Source organism: Caloenas nicobarica, chromosome 2 (assembly GCF_036013445.1).
Source record: "Caloenas nicobarica isolate bCalNic1 chromosome 2, bCalNic1.hap1, whole genome shotgun sequence".
NCBI classification, from domain to species: domain Eukaryota; kingdom Metazoa; phylum Chordata; class Aves; order Columbiformes; family Columbidae; genus Caloenas; species Caloenas nicobarica.
The window spans coordinates 39,184,172-39,204,611 of record NC_088246.1 but is presented as its reverse complement, the minus strand read 5'-3'; the positions used below and the strand labels follow the sequence as shown (position 1 = coordinate 39,204,611).

Genomic DNA, 20,440 nt, shown 5'->3' with positions numbered 1-20,440 from the left:
TCCCAAAGCTTTTAAATTTTTTTTCTTTCTTTTTAAATTAATGATTAGGTTCTTCCTTTTTATTTCCAAGAAACATGGTAGGAAAACCTAAGGCAAAGGTGAGCTTTGTCTCTCTTTCTTTGGACACTTCTTTAAGAACAGAATAAATAGTATCAGATTCTCCCTGGTACCTTGCAGCAATGATCAGAGAACGGGTTTTTCTGGACAGCAGCAACCTCAGACCTCCCTCACTCCAAGCCAGGGAACAAACTACTCAAAAGGGAAAACTTCTGTTCCCCAGGGGTTGGAACACATGAAAGTTTCTCATCCTATACACCTGTCTCTTAATTATTTTTGGTTTTTAAGTACTAAGATTTCCTACACTGAGAGTTGCAGTTCTTCCATAAGCTTGCACCAGAAGAGGGGAGAAAACTGCACTAAAGCATAACCTGTGCCTGGCCGTGCCACCTTTCCAAAGAATTTGATATTCTTTAGGAAACTGTCATAGAGAAGGACGAGTTTCACGGTGATGAAAAATTGGGGCACATGCAAAGGACATCGTGTCATTGGTCTTTCTGGAGTAGGAGATTTCTGCTCCCTAAATCTACCAAGTGTGTTTGTATTGGAATAGGTATATTTAGGCTCTCTCAGAATATTGGGGAGATATATATACACACACATATATGTATGCATACGTATCACAATAAAATCCCACCAAAATATGCTTGCCAGCTAGCATGTCCCTAGGCTCTTATAGTTGTGCTCCCTATTCTGCACTTCTTGTAAGGAGGGGCTTTGCGTGCTAAACCTAATCTATCTACATTTATTTATTTTAATATGAGGGATAACTAAGAACAATTTTTTAATAAATAGACCCTCAAAATGCATGTGCATATTCCACATGGAAAGCTAGCTGGAACATTTCTCTGAGATATGTTCATCGAGTTTTGCATCTTTTTATGAATTCTTCAGAGTGTCTATACTTTTCACAAACTCTTGTCAGTGAAAGGCAGCAACACAGAGGGGAAACTAGTATCTTGGCTAACATAGCTGCTTAAAATGTCACCTTCATATGATTTTACTTAGCAGAAGTGAAGAATCCATAGCAAATTTCATGCTTTAACTCCTTTTTCTCCTGGCAAATTTTGGTATTTTTATTAGGACAGAAAGAAGTTTGTTCCTGTGCTTTTAGCAGCATAAATATCCTCCCAGAATCTGGCTCTAAATGATTAAGAATAATCAGAAGTACAGGTGGCTCATAAAGAAGCACGTGGCCTGAAACAATAAATCCGACACTTAAACATTTAAACAAAGGATAGGCAGAGGATGTTACATTTGGCACTAGAGAAGTATTAAAGCAAGCAATCAGAGGCATGAGAGATGCACTAACTAGGAGCAGAAATCAATGAAGCTCAAAGTAAAAGCTAGTCACATATTTAAAAAAAAAAAGTATTTAGTGAAAGAGATTACTATGCGATGTGATGAAAGATCCAGCACAAGAAGTCTTCCAATCAATATCAGATGTTTGCTCTAGCTCAGCCACAGGTAACTTGGCTGAATTCAGAAATCACTAGGTGAACTTCTAGGGTGTCTTTTAATGTAGAGTCCAAATAGATGCTTAAAACGGTCCCTTTTGGTTTAAAAATCTGCAAAAACTTGTGTAGGAAAAGGTATCAAAGAAAGGATTTATCCTATATAGCGAAAGAAATTCAGCAAGACAACTGTTAGTGCTACTGTGTCTGATGACTTCTTGTCTGGACATTGTGCCTTAGGGCTCAACTTCATGCCAGACATCTGACGCTTTGCCTAGCAGAACAGTGGAATCCGAGAAAAGACTCGCTGAAAATCATGTCCTATTTCCCAGCAAGGAGACCTTCCTTAACGTGGTGGATAATGCTCAGCAATTTTTAAGAGCCTTTTACAAAAACTGTACTGGAAGACAACCCTTGTGCTTGAAGATAGAACAATTACAAACATCTCTATCAGGAGAATGTATATATTTCATTTTTGTGGAAAAGTTTTATGTGCCCAAAGCTGCATTTAATGCATTAATATATCTAAAATGTCCCCTGTCACACAAAGCATTTGCATTAGGACAGCATTTGGAAGCACATGAATTAGGACTGGAAACAAGTCCAAAGCATTCTGACATGACTGGAACAGAGTGCCTAGAAATAAAAACAGTCCACCTGAGAGGATGACTGAAGGTGTCTTTTAGCTCCAGATTTTCACCAGATCAGTCTAGTGAGATCTCCAAGGTCCCACCTACCTCAGCCTTTACTCCTGTACCAGAAATGCTGGTTTGCCCTGTCCCCATCCACGGCGCGTGATCTGGATTGTCCTCCTGGGCTCCAGCTTCTCCTAGTCTTGTTCCTTTTGTCCCGAGAAGAAGTGAGCACAGATGTGCAGGCTTCATGCAGAGCCCGGCCTGGCATAGGAACAGCAGGAGCCTAGAGGGGGAAATAGTTGGGGCTGAGGACCCTGTCTCAACGTTACAGGGCTGAGAAGGAGGGATGGAGCTTACCCTGGAGTAGCTCAGCTCTGGTCCTGTGGACTGGAAGTCCAGCCACATTTGGAGCACGGCTTCTGGGTTTGGCTTCATCCAGCAGAAATTCTGTGTGCATGCCTCAAGATGGCTTTGTGATGGGCACTGAGGTAGGAGCAGTGGGGAGGGCCCTTGAAAATGTGCATTCCTTGTGCAAGCTAAAAGAGCAGCTTAAAGCAATCTGGTTACTTCCTAACAGCTTCTTCAAGCAGATTTCTGGCTAAAATGGATAGTGCTTTCCTTACCTATGGACCTGTCCTGTTTCAGAGCTCTTCTGGCAAAGGCACTTGAATCAAAGTCTTAGCGTGCAATAATTCACCCCTCAAAATATGGGACCATTTTCACTCTATGAAGAAGAATTAACTTATTAAATATTGATTATTTTGCATTTTATGTTTTATCCAGGTTGATTTTAGGAAGGGTTTACCCAAGACTTTTACTACTAAGTACCTGCCGTTTACAAACAGTGTGCAGTAAAAGTCAGGATTCTTAAAAAGATTAGTGTTGGATATCTGACAATGAAGACAAAAATGTCTTATGTCTCCTTATCTTTTATAGGTTGAGATTGTGACTTTATTTTTTTTCCTCTTTTTCTTTAAGTCTAAGGCACTATGCCATACAGTTTGTAAAGCAGTTATGAAGTTCTTGAAATCTGAATTAACATTTCCCACCTACCTATCTTTCTCTCTTTTAAGCTTTTAACCTTTGTAGATCTAAGACTAGTATCTTGGGAAGCAGCTTTTTATTTGAGCTTTATTTATATCTGTCAGTGGGAGATGCTTGGAAAACATTGGGAGAATGCTGCTCTGTCATGCAGCAACTGGGAATTTATATTACAAAATGGTAAAAATAGTGCAAGGTTCAGTTCCTTCAGGTGCTGAATCCTCATTTCTGGTTTTCCAAATCTTATCATGTGTGGATATATTTCTATACATGTGTGAATATATATATATATGTGTAGATATGATTTGGTTTCTTTTTGTTTTATGTCTTCCCTCATTATATTCAATGTAACTTTACGTTTATGTTAATAAGTACATTTACAATACCTAAAGACAATATAAGGCAGAAAAGGAGGAGGCGACAATTTAGGCTATGCAAGGATAGGAAGAAAGACATGCTCATGTATTGGAAGAAAAGCTTGTGCCATCATTTTAAATCTGCCTTTAGGCAGTTTTAACTTATATGACCAGCACTTGCCATGCAGATCTTTATTTCTCCTGACCCTGGCAACAGTATGGAGGTCAGATAGCCATCCAAGTGCAATGCCAAAGGCACAAACAAAAGTTTTTTTTTTTTCTTCTCTGTCCATCTGTGGGTTTTTCCCTTATCCTATGTGTTTATAGGGCAACGACAAATTCTGTTGCATTACTTGCTATAGTTCAAGGTAATGGACCTAGGAATTTAACATAATCCTTCATATGCAATTAAACCGCCCATTTAATGATTCCTTGTCCAAAAAGCCAGCTAGTGGCTGGGTATATTTGAGTTGTTTTTATTTGGAGTGGCAGATGATAATTTTCTGCCACACCAGAAAACAAGGAACAACATTTTGGCCTGGTTGGGTTTTTGCAGTACGTGGGCTAGCGTAGGCTGAGGCAGGTTAAAATCTTTTGATTTGGGGATAATCTTGTGTTATCTGTCTGGGGCTTGAATGTTCCCTTCTCATTTGAAAAATGTTAATGTAGACCCGCCTGAGAAATAAGCACTCGTAAGAGTTTGGCTTGTATTAAAACTGATGCTTCTGATTTCTTCGCAAACAAAAGCCACTGATAGTGGCCAGGATGGGGGAAACAAAATTCCTCTGTGCTTTATGAGAAGATCTCTCCCCACTACCTGCCAAATCTTTAAGTTCTTTTCTGTTCTGCAACTTTTCACTATTCAAACTAAGTCTAGGGACAAAGGCTCATAGCTTTTTCTTTTTTTTTTTCCCTTAAAAAAAAAAAAAAAGGCGTGTTAGGGTTGCAGCATTGGAACATGCTACCCTGCTGGTGTTTAGGGATGTAAAGCAGAGGATTTATGGAAGAGAAGATAGAGTAGAGCCTTAAAAGTTTGGCTTTAAAAAATGGAGACAGTAGTTTGACAGATTGTTCAGTAAATGTTCATTTTATTGAGAATTATAAAAAAGGTGCTTAACGCCTCTGTGCCATTAATATAATACATTAAAAGGTTACTGTCAAGATTAGTGTTTCAGCTCTGAAAATTGACTGTAGGGTTTATGGGCAGCACTGTTCATATTCTGCTTGGAAGACGAGGTATCTTCTACTTACCACTTGACAAAACCATTATGTTGTTACAAGGCTTTATACTGAAAAACCTGATAAATAGTAAAACACAAATAAAATCTCATTTGAAAAGCAGGAGAATAGTTCCTGTCAGTCTTATAGCCAGATTTAGCAGATGCAGGTTTGAATGTAAAACAGTTGTGAAAATAGCCAGTGTCAAACGGGTACAAAATTAAACTTGTGGGGTGTTCTGTTTTCAGTGTCTGTTATTGTTGAAGAACTCCATTTCAAAAGCATGCATTCCTTCCTACATAAAAAAAAAATCAGATTCCTTAGCTGAAATTAATTAGCATTCAGAAACCAGATAGCATGTTTTTGGGTATTCATGAGATCTCTGTTTGAAAAAATGTTTTTAACTTGTAGAAATGTGTTGCAACACACAGATGGGAAGAAAAAGAAAAAAAATCTCTTTAGCAAGCACTGTGTGTAAAAGGAATATTACATTTTGCACGCTCCTGATTACCCTGTGTAAACAGTTTTTGACATCTGTCTTTATAGTTTTCGAGGAGAGGAAGACTTTGTTAAAAGAACCATTTTTATACAGCAGTCACCATTTCAGTCTTGCTTTACCTGTATTATGAAAGCAGATGGTCTGCATGTCTTTTGAATATTTATAACTATCAAAAACAATCTCTTGCTATTCACCCTTAGGCTTATGAGATGTCAGGACTGTTCTGGTTGAAAAAAAAATCATCTTGGGTGTTTACAGAAAGAGGATTACATTAAGCTGAAATGACTATACATTTTCCAGTTTAATATTTGTCCATCAGCTGTTTAATCGTATTTAGATAATTGTGTAAATAAGTTGTTGCAGCCCTTGGCCCTTACACGAAGCAGGCTTGAAGCTTTAAACACTGATGAATGAGTTGCGAAAAAAGCTTGGATTTTTTTTTCCTAGTTAAACAACCTGGAAGGCCCAAATAAGTTTTGGTTACAATGCTCATTTTGAGGGAAATGTTTCATTTGCAAAGGAATCCCCGATATCTAATTCAGCCAAGTTGTTTTAGGAAGCTGCTGTGTCTGTTACTCTCTGCTAAGTCTGTTAGTATGTATTTGTTCTGTGTAAATACTGCAGCCCAACTACCCCTTCATGAGGCATGAAAACAACCTCATTCTGCCCATATAAAAATAATTTTAAGGTTATTTGGGGAAGTTTTGGGACTGTGGGGGTTAAAAGCTTTTTTGACTGGAAGCTGAGCAATCACTGATAACAGATTTTGCTGTGGTTGGTTGATTTGGCAGAAAAGCATGAACAGTTTTGGTTTAGATGATTGAATTAACCTGATTAACATTGTTTTTGTTGTTTTGCAAAAAGGACAACAGTATACTTTTAGCGATTATCGAACAATACTTCACCTGGTTGGAAAGCAGCGTTAGAGGCAATGGCTCAGAAATGCCTCTTGTGTAGCACCTGCAGCAGTGGCTGCAGCGACCAGGTGGCACGAAAGTCTCAGGTCCTTCCTGGGTCTTGCAGGACACACCTTTCTGAAAGGTGTCCGATGCTACTGTTTTATTGGGTTTTATTTGATGGGCATATGAAAAAAGTTCTGGTTGAGATTTATGATATTTCCCCAGGGCGTTCCTTAACTTCTTTGAGAAATGATGGTGTCTGGTTTTCAAATCTCTGGTATTTAATCTTCCTGAGAGAATGGGATTTGGTTCTGACTACGCTGGGTGAACCTCAGCTGAACTTCAGAACCAATTCTACCCCTACCTCCACACGGTTGTTGGATGCCTAATGTTAATTAACTTATTTGGCTAAAAAAAGAGCGCTTGGGCTGCAGCAGATGGTATCATTCCAGAATAGTGGGATTTCTGTGAAGGTGGCAACATTTCAGATGAGATTTCCTGATTCTGAGAACAGGACTGCAAGTGATGTCGTTGGGGGTGGGGAGGGATGGAGAGAGTGCAAAGAGGGAAACTTTGGATCTTGAAGTCTCACAACTTACTTTCAAGGATAAACTTCTAGGAGATACATTAAGATTGCAGATCTGTGACCAGTTTTTGCGTTCTATCAATTTTCTTTGTGACGTGTGAAAAAGAAATCAGATTATGGGTGATGAATCTGATACATTTGAATATTTGTATGATATATTTGTATTTGTCATCCTTATATGTGAAAAGCATCTGCCTGTGTGCCTCACAGATAAGGAATGCCTATGTACAGTATTACCTGAATATGATGTGTTTCAAATACAATAATTTTCATTTTGATTATTGATAAGTATAAGCCAAAACATGGGGAGCTCCTTACATATAATGACCTGGGAAACAAGAAAAACTTCAATATGCCTCCAGTCTAGATCGTGGATCTCTGAGGAGACCACTAACTCATAGGGTTAATCTGTACTTCTGGGCCCTAAGCATAGTGTGCATTTGTATGTCTAGGTTGCCATTAAAATATACAGGAATCATATAGGAACTTCTATAGCAAAGTGCATCTTTCTGCACTGATGTGACTGCAGGTTTGATGACAACGTAATGAATAAAGCATAGAAACAATGAAATTCAATGTTGTCAAGTTATTTTTCTGAGTTAACAAGGTAGTAATATTTTATCTGGCTTGTAAAATTTTGCCTTCAGTGAATTAGTAAATAAATCATTGTTTCCTCCTGATGAGGATTCTTAGCGTAGGTAATATCACTTGAATGTTTGCATGAAGTGTTCTCAAAGAAAAAGCAGGATAATTTTCATTTAAAATGTGTGTTAATGTCTGTGTGTTAGTTTTTTTTAGATCTACTTTGAAGCGCTAGAGTAAAATCCCAATATTAGCCATCAGAGCCTGAAATTCACATAGTGTCAAAGAAGCTAAAGTTCCTGGCAGTGTTATTTACATAGACCAGTCCCCTATTTGCTTGTAAAATAAAGTAACTGCATTAAATTTATTCCTGAAGAAGCAAGTGATGTCACAAACTGCCATGTCATTGGCATATCTGCTTTGTAAAATGACATGGAAGGGAGGACTAGGAAATCCTAGACAAACACCTTCATCAACAATAGGTAATTTGCTAAAATTATTATTAATGTACATGTTTTTGTACTTGCTGAAGTTATTTGGGCAGGAGAAGACAGCTGAAAGGGGCAAAGTAAAATGAGAGAAAACCACCCTGGAGTCGGAATGACATCCGCAAAATATGCACAGGCTAATATGGGATGGTGTCCCATTACGTGTGCAGTTCCCCACTTCACACATGCAGACCTGCAGGTTTTGCATGTACAGTAACTATGCATTCATGTAATTTACCAGTTCAGATCCAAAGCAGTTTTAAAATCACACCTTATGTATCACGTGCCCTTATTTAAAATCGTTTAATCTAAAAGAACTTAACCAATAATTTTGGAAGTATTAGACATTAATGATACCATCATTATAATGGAAATTGAAATTGGGTTCAGCTGAGCTTGGTTCAGGTCATTCAGGCTGGAGTTGTGGTAGTCTATTAGGAGTTCATTCTCCTTTTATACCACTGACAAAGGCTTCTAGCTAATTTCAGAAATGCCAGATTAATATCAGGGAATGGTAAGAATTTTGGTGATTCAGAGAAACATTAAAATAGCTGCCTGGTGAGTAGAGGGTATCCACATTTGTCATAAATAATACTGCCGCACTCTAGCAGTTCTGAGCCTCCACAAATAGCATGTTACTGAGTAATACGTTAGAATATAGTTATAATGAACTTCACTAAGATCAATATTCAAGGTACTTTTACTCAGAAGCTGAACTAGCCTTATAAAAGACGACTTATAGTAATATTTATTGCATTTTTATTCCAAACTCTTTCTTCCAGTGGTTATTGCAGTTTGTGTAACAAAGGGTTGATGCTCTACATCGATTTTATGACAGCACAAATACAGCTAAATGTTATATGCTGAATAGTGAAGAAACATAATAAAGGCTTTGTCTTCTTCCCCATCATTATTTTCTTAGTACGCTGGACAATTCCTGTAGTTAAGCTAAAAGTAACTACTTTCCACGTAGAAATCTAAAGGGTGGCAAAGTTCAGTCTATTGAAATTACATTTGCAAATTCTGTTGTTCATACTTCATATACTGAGTAGAATTTTCAAGTTGGAGCATTATCTCATTTTACAAGGCTTAGTCTTAATTGATTTTGTAAAGGAATGTACTGGAACTGAAAGTTTTATGCATTGTAAATTCTCCTATTTTAAAATTGGTCAAAACCGAGCAGAAGGTAAATTTCTCACTGTAGCTATCTGGTATCTCGAGAACCTTTGAGAAAAAAAGTATCTGTATCATCTTTTAGTCTATTTTACAGCCAATATTCAGTTACAGAATTAGACATGACAATGAGAGCTTTTCATAAGCCTGTTTCTGCAAATCACTTAAAATACCCTGTTTAGGAAAAGCAAGTCTAGGTTTGTTTTGGGTTGTTACATAAAAATCCTATTTTACTATAAACCACCTTATTTTATCCTACTAATAGGTCATTCAGATAAACTTCCATCCTATGATTTTCTGGGGTCTGCCCTGTGATAAGTGGCACAAAGGGAGTGGGCAGGGATAACTTGGGGCATTGCTTGCATTTCTAGAGTCAGTGTGGGGTTTGGATACCTGTAAACTTGCGTGGGTACATGAAGGGTCAATCAAATTTAAAAGCAGAAATAGTACGAATAACATGTACTTTCAAGATTAGCATCCTCTGTCCAGAGCCCATCCCATTACCTGATGTTTCTTGGTCAATAACTTTGTTCTTCTCATAGTACATCTGCTTTTTTTGCTCCTGTTTACAATATACCTTGGTTTATTTTTATGCTCGATTAATGAGTTTTTTAAAAGGCTTTAGACGATAGGATTGAAAATGCAATATGGTTCTCAAATTCTAAAAATATAATGGTTTCAACATTTGAAATAATTTGTGCTTTGACTTGTACTGCTCTGTATTACAGATTTTTTTTTCTTCTCCCCTTTTCACACAGAGTATGATTTCTTCCATTGTGAACAGCACTTACTATGCAAATGTCTCAGCAGCAAAATGTCAGGAATTTGGAAGGTGGTATAAACATTTCAAGAAGGCAAAAGATATGATGGGTAAGCAAAAAAAAAATTGCTGTGATGGTGGATACATACCATTATGTGTCACGTTGAGGTCTGTCATAGTCATATAAGAAGCCAGGTCCCTTCACGATAAGTTTAGGATGCTTTTGATGAGTAGATGTAGAAAGTACATATATAGTGAAAGAATTCATTTAAATAAATATTTGCTGTTGAAACAGCCAAACTGACTTGGGTTTCCAGAGATGTAAAGCTGTCATTCCATAAATCTGATCTTCTACCATCCAGAATAATTGTTTAAAAAACCTGTTTCTGGAACTGTGATGGACTGATTTTTTTCATGTGTGTGTTTTTTTCTTGCTCTGGCTAATGTATATTTAAAGAAACAGGCTTCTATAACTATCACTGCCTTCCAACAAGAATGCTATGATTTTATGAATTCACATCTTTCTCTAACTTTGGGACCGTGATTTCAATTCATTTTAACAAATAGTAATTATGACACTTGTTTTCCTGTTGTAGGAAACATGAATAAATTACCAGAGAAAAAAATCCATCAGTGGGACATAATTATTCAACAATACCTTTACCTTTCTGTTATGTCCCTTTTTAAAACTATTTCTTAAACCTGTTAACATAATTGTGAATACTTTATGTCGGAAAATTTCTATGTAGGTTTCAACAGAATGAAGAAGTGGGACCTCAATTTGGACTGAATTTTGAGCTTGACTTAGCTTTCTGTATTTGAAGCAAAATCATTCATCTACCAAAACGGGTTCTTTGCCTTTTATAGCTTAAGGCTGTAATGAAGACAATGCACCACTTTTGTGATAATTGCTTGAATTCCTGTTCCAAGTGAATGCCCCACTTGGGTTAATCTCTACTTTCCGCTAGTGAAATAAGGCAGCTTCTTTCCTTTATCTGTGTCGTACCTTCTGTGCGACACCAAACCCTTCTTGCGAGACCACCGAAGTCGGTGGCGAGGCTTCACTTGGTTTCAGATGGTCCCTGTGCGAGCCAGCAGAGCACCTGTGTGGGGGGTGACCTTTCCGCAGCATCCTCTCCCACCTCCATTGCTGCAGCGCTCCTGCTTGGGGCAAGCCCTGCAAAATTTGACTTACAGGACCTGCAAAGACAGGTTCACCATCCATTTTTCAAGGACAATGAAGCCAGTGCATAGGAAACGTGTGCGTGCATGTATATTCCTGTGTAACCTAATGCTGGGGGAAGATGCAGCACTGTCCCCAAAACCACATGGATGAGGAGCACTGGGTGCTCTGCTGGGTGGGGGACTGATCCACACTATGGGCTCCAGGCTGCTCTGCAGAACAACGCGATGCTTTTTTTTGCTTTTTTTGCTTTTTTCTTTCTTTATTTTTTCCTCTTTTTTTATTTATTTTTATTTTTTTTTTTTAATTTTCTGCCCATGATAGGACAGAGGAGAAAGGCAGGGCTGCAGGTGGGAATCCAGGTGCTGATTTCTTCTTCCAACTCTCATCCCTGTGGAAGAAAGGGTGGTCTTGCACTGAATGACTGTTAGTGAAGATCATAATTACTATGAAAAGCTCAGATGCTGCCTTTTAGAAAAAAAAATGTTTTACTAGTATAAGAAAAAAATTGCTACACCACTTGTGAAGACACCGGAGTTTTGGTTTCCAAATAAAGCATATTTTCTTAATGCTGTTTCCAGACCACCATTGCTAAAGCTCTAGAACTGAGATAGTTTAAAATGAAAGAGTGATATACATTGATAAAAAGGAAACTCCTTAACATCAGCCTGGAGTTATTTTATATTGTCTCATCATGCACAAGAGGGGAGCTGGAAGCACTCTTGTAGTTTAAAAAACTGTGGTGTTAATTAAAAAGGAGGGTGTGTCAAGGCAGATGAGTTAACATAAGAAAAAAATCAACCATGTTGCAAGTCACTGAAAAAAAACATGCATACATGGTTGCAAGATAAAGCAGCCCATCTGTGTAATTTACATAAATTATACTAGTTCCTAGCAGTCCCATACAATTGATGCAGCATCTAGAAATTAGCAGAGCATGGGGAGGTCCACACCCCACACTACTTGTTACAGATTTCCAGTGGCTGGGAACTGCAGACGTTGTGATGGGGACACCACGGGAGGAACAAAACCAGTCACTGGGCGCTTCTCTCTGGTCGGGATGTGCTTTCCCGTAAAAGCTCTCCTTACCCTTTGCGCAGGTGCGCTTACTGTTTCACTTGCATCTTCTGCAGCGCACGGAGTGGTTTCCCTTCTCTCGCTTTTGTCCCCTCTCTTGTTGCTAACTGCCTTGTCAGAAGCCCGCTGCATCCATCACTGCAGGGATGCGTTCTGCAGCCTCACGCTCATGGTTCAGTTGCATTGTGCTTTTGCAAAATTCTCAGGAAGTTTGTCATATGTGGTTTTCCAGCACATAGTTTTGCCTCTGATGTTCTGCTGGTTCCTCTAATGGCCCAGTGATGATGATGGGCAGTTTGCTGGATGGTTTTTTTTGAAAAATATTCACCACACCATTATTCATAGGTAAATTTTGAAGGCAAATAGCTGCAACAGGGATGTTATGGGCCTGCTGATCTAGGCTGGAGAGTACAGTAAGCTTGAACCTGAACACGGCATTTCATATTTATTTTTATTAGCGCGTCTTACAAGGAGCACGAAGTTTGTGATTTTCAGTCTTACATTGGCTTTTTCAATGTTTCTTTTCCACCGTAGTTGAGATGGATAGCCTTTCTGAACTGTCCCAGCAAGGTGCCAACCATGTCAACTTCGGTCAGCAGCCGGTCCCAGGGAACACAGCCGAACAGCCTCCATCCCCTGTTCAGCTTTCTCATGGTAGTCAACCATCAGTTCGGACCCCGCTTCCAAACCTGCACCCTGGACTTGTATCTACTCCCATTAGCCCTCAGCTGGTAAATCAGCAGCTGGTAATGGCCCAGTTGCTGAACCAGCAGTATGCAGTGAACAGACTTCTAGCCCAGCAGTCCTTAAACCAACAGTACTTGAACCACCCTCCTCCTGTCAGTAGATCCATGAACAAGCCGTTGGAGCAGCAGGTCTCTACAAACACAGAGGTGTCTTCCGAAATCTACCAGTGGGTCCGTGATGAACTGAAACGAGCAGGAATCTCACAGGCAGTATTTGCACGTGTGGCTTTTAACCGAACTCAGGTCAGTTGTTTTTTTCTTATTTTTTTAAACCTAAGAGTCTCTTCTTCCTCTCTCTCTTTAGTAAATATCACCTTTTAAGTCTGTCTTCTCATTTCTGCCTTGTAACTTAGCTCCTATGAAGGAACCATGCTTCCTTGCAGGACCAGAGGCCATGTTGATAGAGTACAGAAATCTTCAGTGATTGGTTTGTGGCAATACCCACTGTTCTTTCAGATACTTGGATTCCTCTCCAGTTGTGATGGTTTATGAATATCTTAAACTTAATCTTTCCTGGGAAGGACATGAGCAGCTCTATGCAGAACCATTCACAAGGTCACCCAACAGATTGCCTTTTGTGTTGCAAAGGTATAACTCGTACTGACCACATGCATGCACTGAACAACCTGTTTTATTTCACAGGTGTACGTGAGAATGGTCTTTTATTCATGTTTGCATTTAATTTTATTATTTTCTAGTGAAGGCCTTAATAACATCTTTTCAGGCTTCCAAAAAGATTAAAAAATAAAAGCTTTATTTCTAGGCCATTGACTCTTTTCATGTATTTCTGTAGTTTGTGGCAAAAACAGTAGCTGCTGAGATTGCCAATGTCCACATCAGAACATATACTTCAGCTCTTCAATGCAGAAAAAACTAGCCTTAGCAAAGCTGATAAGTAACACTAAAATGTGTTATTTTTTACACCTGTTTTCAAAGCTAACCCTGTTATAATTTATTCTGCTCTATGAATTTAACTTAATGCCATGTTGCATGGAATTTAATCAAGCAGAAATTATGGAAGAAATGTCAGTATATCCAATGCAAATAATAAGATCTCAAAATTTTAGAAGTCTGTTTTAACAGAAAATAAACCAAGAATTTTTTTAAAAGGAAATATTTTTAAATAGACATAGGTAAATTTGCTTTGGATTCCACATTTTAAAACTTAACCAACAAATAATTGTCCATTGTAGAATGCAGTTTAAAAAAAAATCATTGCGTGGGCTTCTCTTGAAATGCTGATGTTTCTCCCTGCATGGTTTAAAGACTAAAAATTCCAGTTCAAAGGCACTGGTACCAGGTTTGAATCAGCATATCATTTGTAATTGTTCTGTATTATTATCACCTTAAAAATTTTACATCCCCCTTTAACTAAAAGAAAGTAGAGCTCTGTGTGTGTCTTTCCTCTTAACAGCAGAGGAGATTTTCAAGATCTGGGTCTCTCATACCAGATTTCATGGGATACATGAACTCATGCAATGATTACTTTCCTAAGTTAGATTCAGGCAGTGTCGGTTGTTGTATTTACAAATAAGTGACATAGAGTTTCATTTAATACAATGCTTAATATTTTAACTATTGATACTATCAGGTATTGAAAAAATAATAATAGTAGCTTCAAGTTACCATGGTTTCCAGCTGCCATCTTACCTGGGCAAAAAGCCAGTTAAATAGTTTATTAGATACTTCTTTCTCAGACTTGCCTAAAAGCAGCTTGTTTTCTCACAGCTTCCTGCTCCAAAGTTCTTTGTTCATGTTTTTGTCAACTAGTTTTGCATGCGGCTTTTGGTCTCTACCATTTGTGCATGAACAGTATTTGTTGCCTGAAATACAAGGATGGTAGGTTCCAACTGGACATTGAATTTATATGACAAAATGTAAGAAGATGCTCTTGGATGTGATGAATGCAACTTGTAGAACCAGATTTCTAGTGTAAATACTGATTCCTGATTACTATACATTTTTCTCACTACAAATGTTATTAAATATTTATTTAAAGTTAAATTTTTCCACAGATGTTGTGGTTAACCAGCTTGGTAAAATATGTTCAAAGTGACCCAAAACTGAGAGGAAACCCTAAAATGAACGTTGAAAACAAATACCATTGAAAATATATTAAATATAGATATGTAATATTTTTTGGCAATTTTCAACCAAATCTACTCAAAAGAACATGGAGTAGTATCCCTGTATCCTAAATTATGTCAGCTAGTCAAATTAGTACTTGCAGTTAGTTACCTAAGATTTGGCTGTATTTGTTATGTATTGTGGCAAACGTAGGGAACAGAAAGGAAAAATACTGGGAGCCTAGGCAATATTAGCCTCAATGTTGCCAAGAAATAGCTCAGCATATTTTTAATATGAAATGAAGCCCCACTGAAATTCAGAGAAGTTTGTTGTAAGCACATTCACCTTTGCAAAACTGAAAATTGCTAATTATACCCACAGTAACAGCTGATTTCCAAGTAAAAATACAGATAGAGATACCTGTGATTCTTATAAGAAAGCATTTGAATTTATTTTACTACTTGTACTTCAAAATTTATCTCAGATTATTCAAGGATACATTACATGGAACAAAAATTAGGGCAGCACTTTAATGACTGATGGTATTTAGATATTATTTTCTAATATTAATGTAATATCTTTTGTCTTTTTTTTTTTTTGGCTAGAGCAAGTGGAAATGCCTGTTTAAATTCATCTACTGTTTTCTGAGATAAGCAGCTAACTCAAGCTTACCACTGACATTTTTTAAACTGTCATAAGCATATTTGAGCTGTGTCCAGGGACCATATCATGCCATCAGTTTCTGGAGGCAAAAGATCTCACTGAAATTGGTTAGGAGTTCTGTGTAAAAAAACGAAACAAAACAAAACAAAACAAACCCAAAAAAACCTGATGTCAAGATACCGTCTCAGATGAGGGGAGAGATTTGCTTTCAGCATAAAAGTTAAGGAAGGAAGTGAACTATAAACTAAGAGTGATTTAGCTTCATATTTTGGCAATAAAAATGCACTTTGGTGGAACTGGCTGAAGACGTTGGCACATCTTATTTTACAGACTTGTGCTCCGCAGTATGAATGCAGAATTTGGTGGCATTTTTGGGTGCGATCGGGAGATTCTATGAGTTTAGCGTGGTAATTCAACACTTGACCCTAATTTTCAAGAAATTTTGATTTTTGGGTAAAACCATTGATTAGAAATATTTCTACTTTTCTCGGCTCAAAGGAAAAATCTGGTAAAATTCTGAAAACTAGAGTGTCTTTTCTTTAAATTCGCATCTATTTATAAGGTAGAAAAAACCCTCAGCCACACCTAAGAAAATTGAAAGAGGGTTCTTAATCTTTTCTGGATAACTTCCCCCCACTCTTAACTTCAAAATGATAGTTTCAAAAATGTGTAGTTCTCAGGAATATGCCTTGCAAAGTTTCATCAAAGAGGAGTCCAGAAAGTTATAACTTGAATGAAAATTAGTATCTATATGTGCACAATAGAACAATTGTTGCAGGCAGCAGAAGTGGTTCCAGAGGGTGGAGCACATCTCCCCATGAGAAGTTGCACAATGGGCCTTCTGAGGAAGGCTTCAGATCTCAGTGAGGTCTGAAGTCGCATTTGTCCTTCAGCAGTGGCGATTCCAGCTCACTGGCTGTGAAGAAACAGGTGGGATCCTTTTAGCGCCTCTTCGTAGTGCACGGTGGAAAAGTTTGTTGAGTCAGGGCTTGTGCTACCAGACCTGAGTTTCACCTCAAGCACGGCTACCAAATGTGTCTACTGGTCTCTCTGTTTGTTGGGTAATTTCGGTAAATTAAGCTGCTTTTGTTCCAGTCGCCATTTGACCAAATTAATAAACACAATATTTTTTCCTGCCGATGTCAGTGCACTGTGCAGACACCTCTGCTCTCTTTAAAGAGCAAGTTCATGTTTTTCCTGCACTTTGCTGGCTGGAAAATGGCATTTGTGATCAGCTCTCTGGCCCTGGTGGCAGGGAGTAGCTGTGTGGTGATGGCATCGATGTGTCGGAGCAGCCCCCCAAAGCGTGGTGCCCTACACCAGCCTCTGCCCCAGCCTTCCGTCAGCAGAGCAGCTCATCTGCCTCTGCAAATTTGCACTTAAACTGTGAGTATCTCTGCTCTGTTTTGTTCTTTTTGGCGTTTGTTCCGCTGAACCACCTTCGTAGCCCTAAACAAATAAACTCCTCCACCGTTTCTGTCATGTGTTTGTAAATGTAAACATGAGTCAGGGGATGGAAAGCTTGGGTTCCCACAAGTGTGACATTTGACTTGAAGGTGTAGCTGAACCTGGTGCATGGCAGGATGACACGCACGTACCGCGCGAGCAAGGAATTGCGTTAGTCATGGTTGTGGTTGGAACTGTGGCTCCTTGGGGCTGCCGGTCTCTGTTTGTGTTCGCTTTCAACCCCAGCATTGACTGCATGAACTCGGGTGCTCCTGCACGGAGGTGACCTCTCGGCTCCACCTTCGCAGAAGGAGCGGGGAGTGCTTTTTGCTGCTTTTGCCATGTCTGACCATTGTAATTTTTCTTCTTCCCACCAGTGATGGTTTTTCACCTCAAGGTTTGGGAGTACTTCTCAGTGTTTCTGCCAGATACCTTTTCTCTCCCCTCCTTTCTACTTCACCTCCATGCTTGTTTAAAATATTAGCTGCCAGGATACATTGCCTTTCATTCATGTATAATGCCTTTTCTCATACATGAAAACTTCTGTGTATTTAGGACTGTGCTCATGCTAATTCTGGGCAATTGCTGTTTTGAGGGAGAACGCTTGGATGCAGTAAACGGCTCCATGTAATTTTTTTTTTTTTAAATCTAAGTTTACACAAACCGCCTTCTCAGGCACTTTTTTTTTTCTTCCACTTTGTCTTTGGCACACTTTATTTTCCAGTAAAATGAAAAATGAAGATGGATTATTCAAAATTGATAACAGTAATGGACCATCATGTAATGTTTTATTGAATTTGAGTTCTGTAAATTATGTGGTAGAGAGAAATTTGCCTGCTTAAGTATAACAGAAATTGCCACTGTATTCATATAATTCTTCGTAGTGTAATTTAAGAAAAAGCACACTATCCATATCACTATTGAATAAAAGGTAAAAAGGTGCTATTACACTATCATGACAGCTCTCCTCTTGCTACTAAGCGACATAGATAAATGTGTCTGCTTATAACTTACCTGGCAGGGATCCAGGCTTGTGTGTGGGGCTTGCAAATAATCTTCTGCCTGGACATGGGATGGGAACACCCTGCAGTGGAGAGGAATAGCGTTCAGGGATGTTCTGTATGTTTTGGGGAGGTTTGGGCAAATTGCATTTTTCTTCTGGGAGCTTTGAAGTTCTATCAAGCTGATAAAATCTATTTCAATCAGTGATTACGTTCAAAGAGGAGACAAACTGGGGGCCAGACAGGCAGTGTTTTTGTTCATATTGGCAGACACTTTCATTTATCTCCATTTTTAAAGAATTCATAATTGGTTTTTGAAAGCCTTGATAATATTTATTGAACATTTTTGTGCAATTAGGAATAAATTATACTTGTGATGACATGTAAACTTTTTTTTCAGTAGGACCTGGTAACATTATAAGAAAATACATTTCCAGTGCAAAAAGAATACAAGGGAGAAACAGCGAGGAGAACTCTGATCCTAACAGTGTTTATTATATAATCTCAATGCAAAAGAGCATTTAGCTTTTATGCAACCTGAGGTACAATATCAGGACATCACACCAACACTTGTGTCTTGGCAAACCAGTTCAAGCCTGGTAAAATGAACAATAAATCTCTGCACGTCAGCTTGGGGCAGGATGTGAGAGCTGATATTTTCTTTCTAGGATTTTCCCATTTTACATCTTGTCGAACAATCTTTAGCTGAAGACAAGTGCTCAGACAATTGAAGCAGTAGCAATGAAGTAATATTTGAAACAGGCAAACTGCATTGTAAAGCTTTGCCTGCACCTGGTGCTACACCTTATTTTTTATGTTATTTCCTCACATATTCTGACCTCTAGGCTCAAAGCTCCTAGAAGCAAACACCTCCTCCTTGTCTTCTCCTCACTCTCATCTCCCCTCCTCTGCTCTGCTCCCAGGTAATGCAAAGAGTCATGGCAGTGATGGGGGAAGGAGAGGGAATGAATACTTAATGGCATCTCTAATCACCAAGAGGTGTCCTGCAGCAATGGTTATACTGACAAATGCAGGAAAAATACAAAAAACAATTTTCTTTGTTTACTTATTTCACTGAGAGGGGGAAAGTTATACAAGAAAAACAGCCTTTTCTGCTTTTTTTAGCTGCCCACTATGTGGCAAAAGCTTGTACAAGCAAATATTTTCTATTATGGGCTAAAGTATTTTTCAAGGACACTTCCTGTGGCTGACAGTGTGCTGTCTGTTAGTAAGGAGTCTCCTCTCCTGCCAATGATCACTCCACTTGAGTTTAGTTTTTCTTCTTTATAATCCTGGTGGGCTTGTTTTCAGCACAGTAGCAGTCAGAAATCACATATGCTTACACCTCCGTCATACATCCTGTCCTCTGCAGACAGCTTTGCCTTGTCTCCAGTGGCACAAAATCATTTTTTGCCTCCCTTGGAGGATGGGTCGTGTAACCATATCACTGATGAACAATAGTAACTTTGAGTTTGAGAACTCAGAAGTGGAAAAAAATGGTAGGCAATAATTTAATTTCCATATTTTCTAATAAGTAAATGTATTATTAGACTTATCATTAAGAAAAAAATTAAAACTTATACTCCTCTCAAATGCCACTTTTGTCTGTAACTCATTTATTTACCTTCTGAGTAGTTTCTACCTGGATACCAGAAAAGAGGAGGGATGAAGAATAGTGGTAAGAAAATACCCCTCAGGATTGTTATATTTTTTTAATCCTCCTCCAAATTATTTTTCATGCTTAGTGCTGGAGAGACTCTATGTTTTCCATCCCATTCCCTCTTATGTGTGCAAGCACAGAAAGGGCCAGGAGGACCACACTGGCCCCAGTGTAGTGGTAGCACCTCCATCCCCATTGCCTCTGGATGGAGGGGCAACAGGGCATATGCAGAGCTCAGAGCCGTCCTGGGTGGGCTCTGACCCTGGCTAAGCACGGCTGTCTGAGAGCAGCAGCTTTGCAGCAGAACCTTTGTAAGGGGCTTTTGCCTGGTAGGATCAGACCTTTGAGAGAGGTGACAGCTACCATAGGTGCTGTGAGCGTCAGACTTCCCTACAGAGGAGGCTTGGGCCATAGCTTTCTGTTGCAATCTCTTAGGAATGGGTATCTTCAGTCGGGATTGACTCTCTTAGTTCCTTGTAGCTTTTTTATTACCTGCCTCCCTCTCTCCATTCACCCCTCCATTACCCCAATTAAATTAAAACAATTCTTCAGGAAAAGAAACATTGGGTTGTGTTATTCCTTTAAAATCACAACCATGTTCCCTTGTCACGCTAGCAATAAAACCCTCCTATAATAACGCGGTCCTTGTCCCAGCATGGCAACAGCATTTATTCTAAAAAGAAGTTTGCATTTGCTTTTGCAAAAGTTAATTTTCATATCACCACCTTGTTGCTTCATGACAGTGGAGCATTTTGTAGCCTGGCGTATTTAAAAGGACAATTTGGCAGGGGGCAGATTTCAAGAACCTGTTGGCATTAAAGTTTTAGTTGCACTCACAGGTTCATAAAT

At 38.7% G+C, this 20,440-nt stretch overlaps 1 protein-coding gene across 4 annotated transcripts in view; it reads left to right on the top strand.

Moving 5' to 3' along the window:
* The window catches only part of SATB1 (SATB homeobox 1), a 75,488-nt gene that overhangs the window by 18,117 nt on the left and 36,931 nt on the right, over window positions 1-20,440 (top strand). For all 4 annotated transcript variants that reach the window (XM_065627990.1, XM_065627992.1, XM_065627993.1 and 1 more), the window contains 2 exons: window positions 9,747-9,858; window positions 12,543-12,997. In XM_065627990.1, coding sequence (XP_065484062.1) covers window positions 9,747-9,858; window positions 12,543-12,997 — 567 coding nt within the window. The remainder of the gene's footprint in view (window positions 1-9,746; window positions 9,859-12,542; window positions 12,998-20,440) is intronic.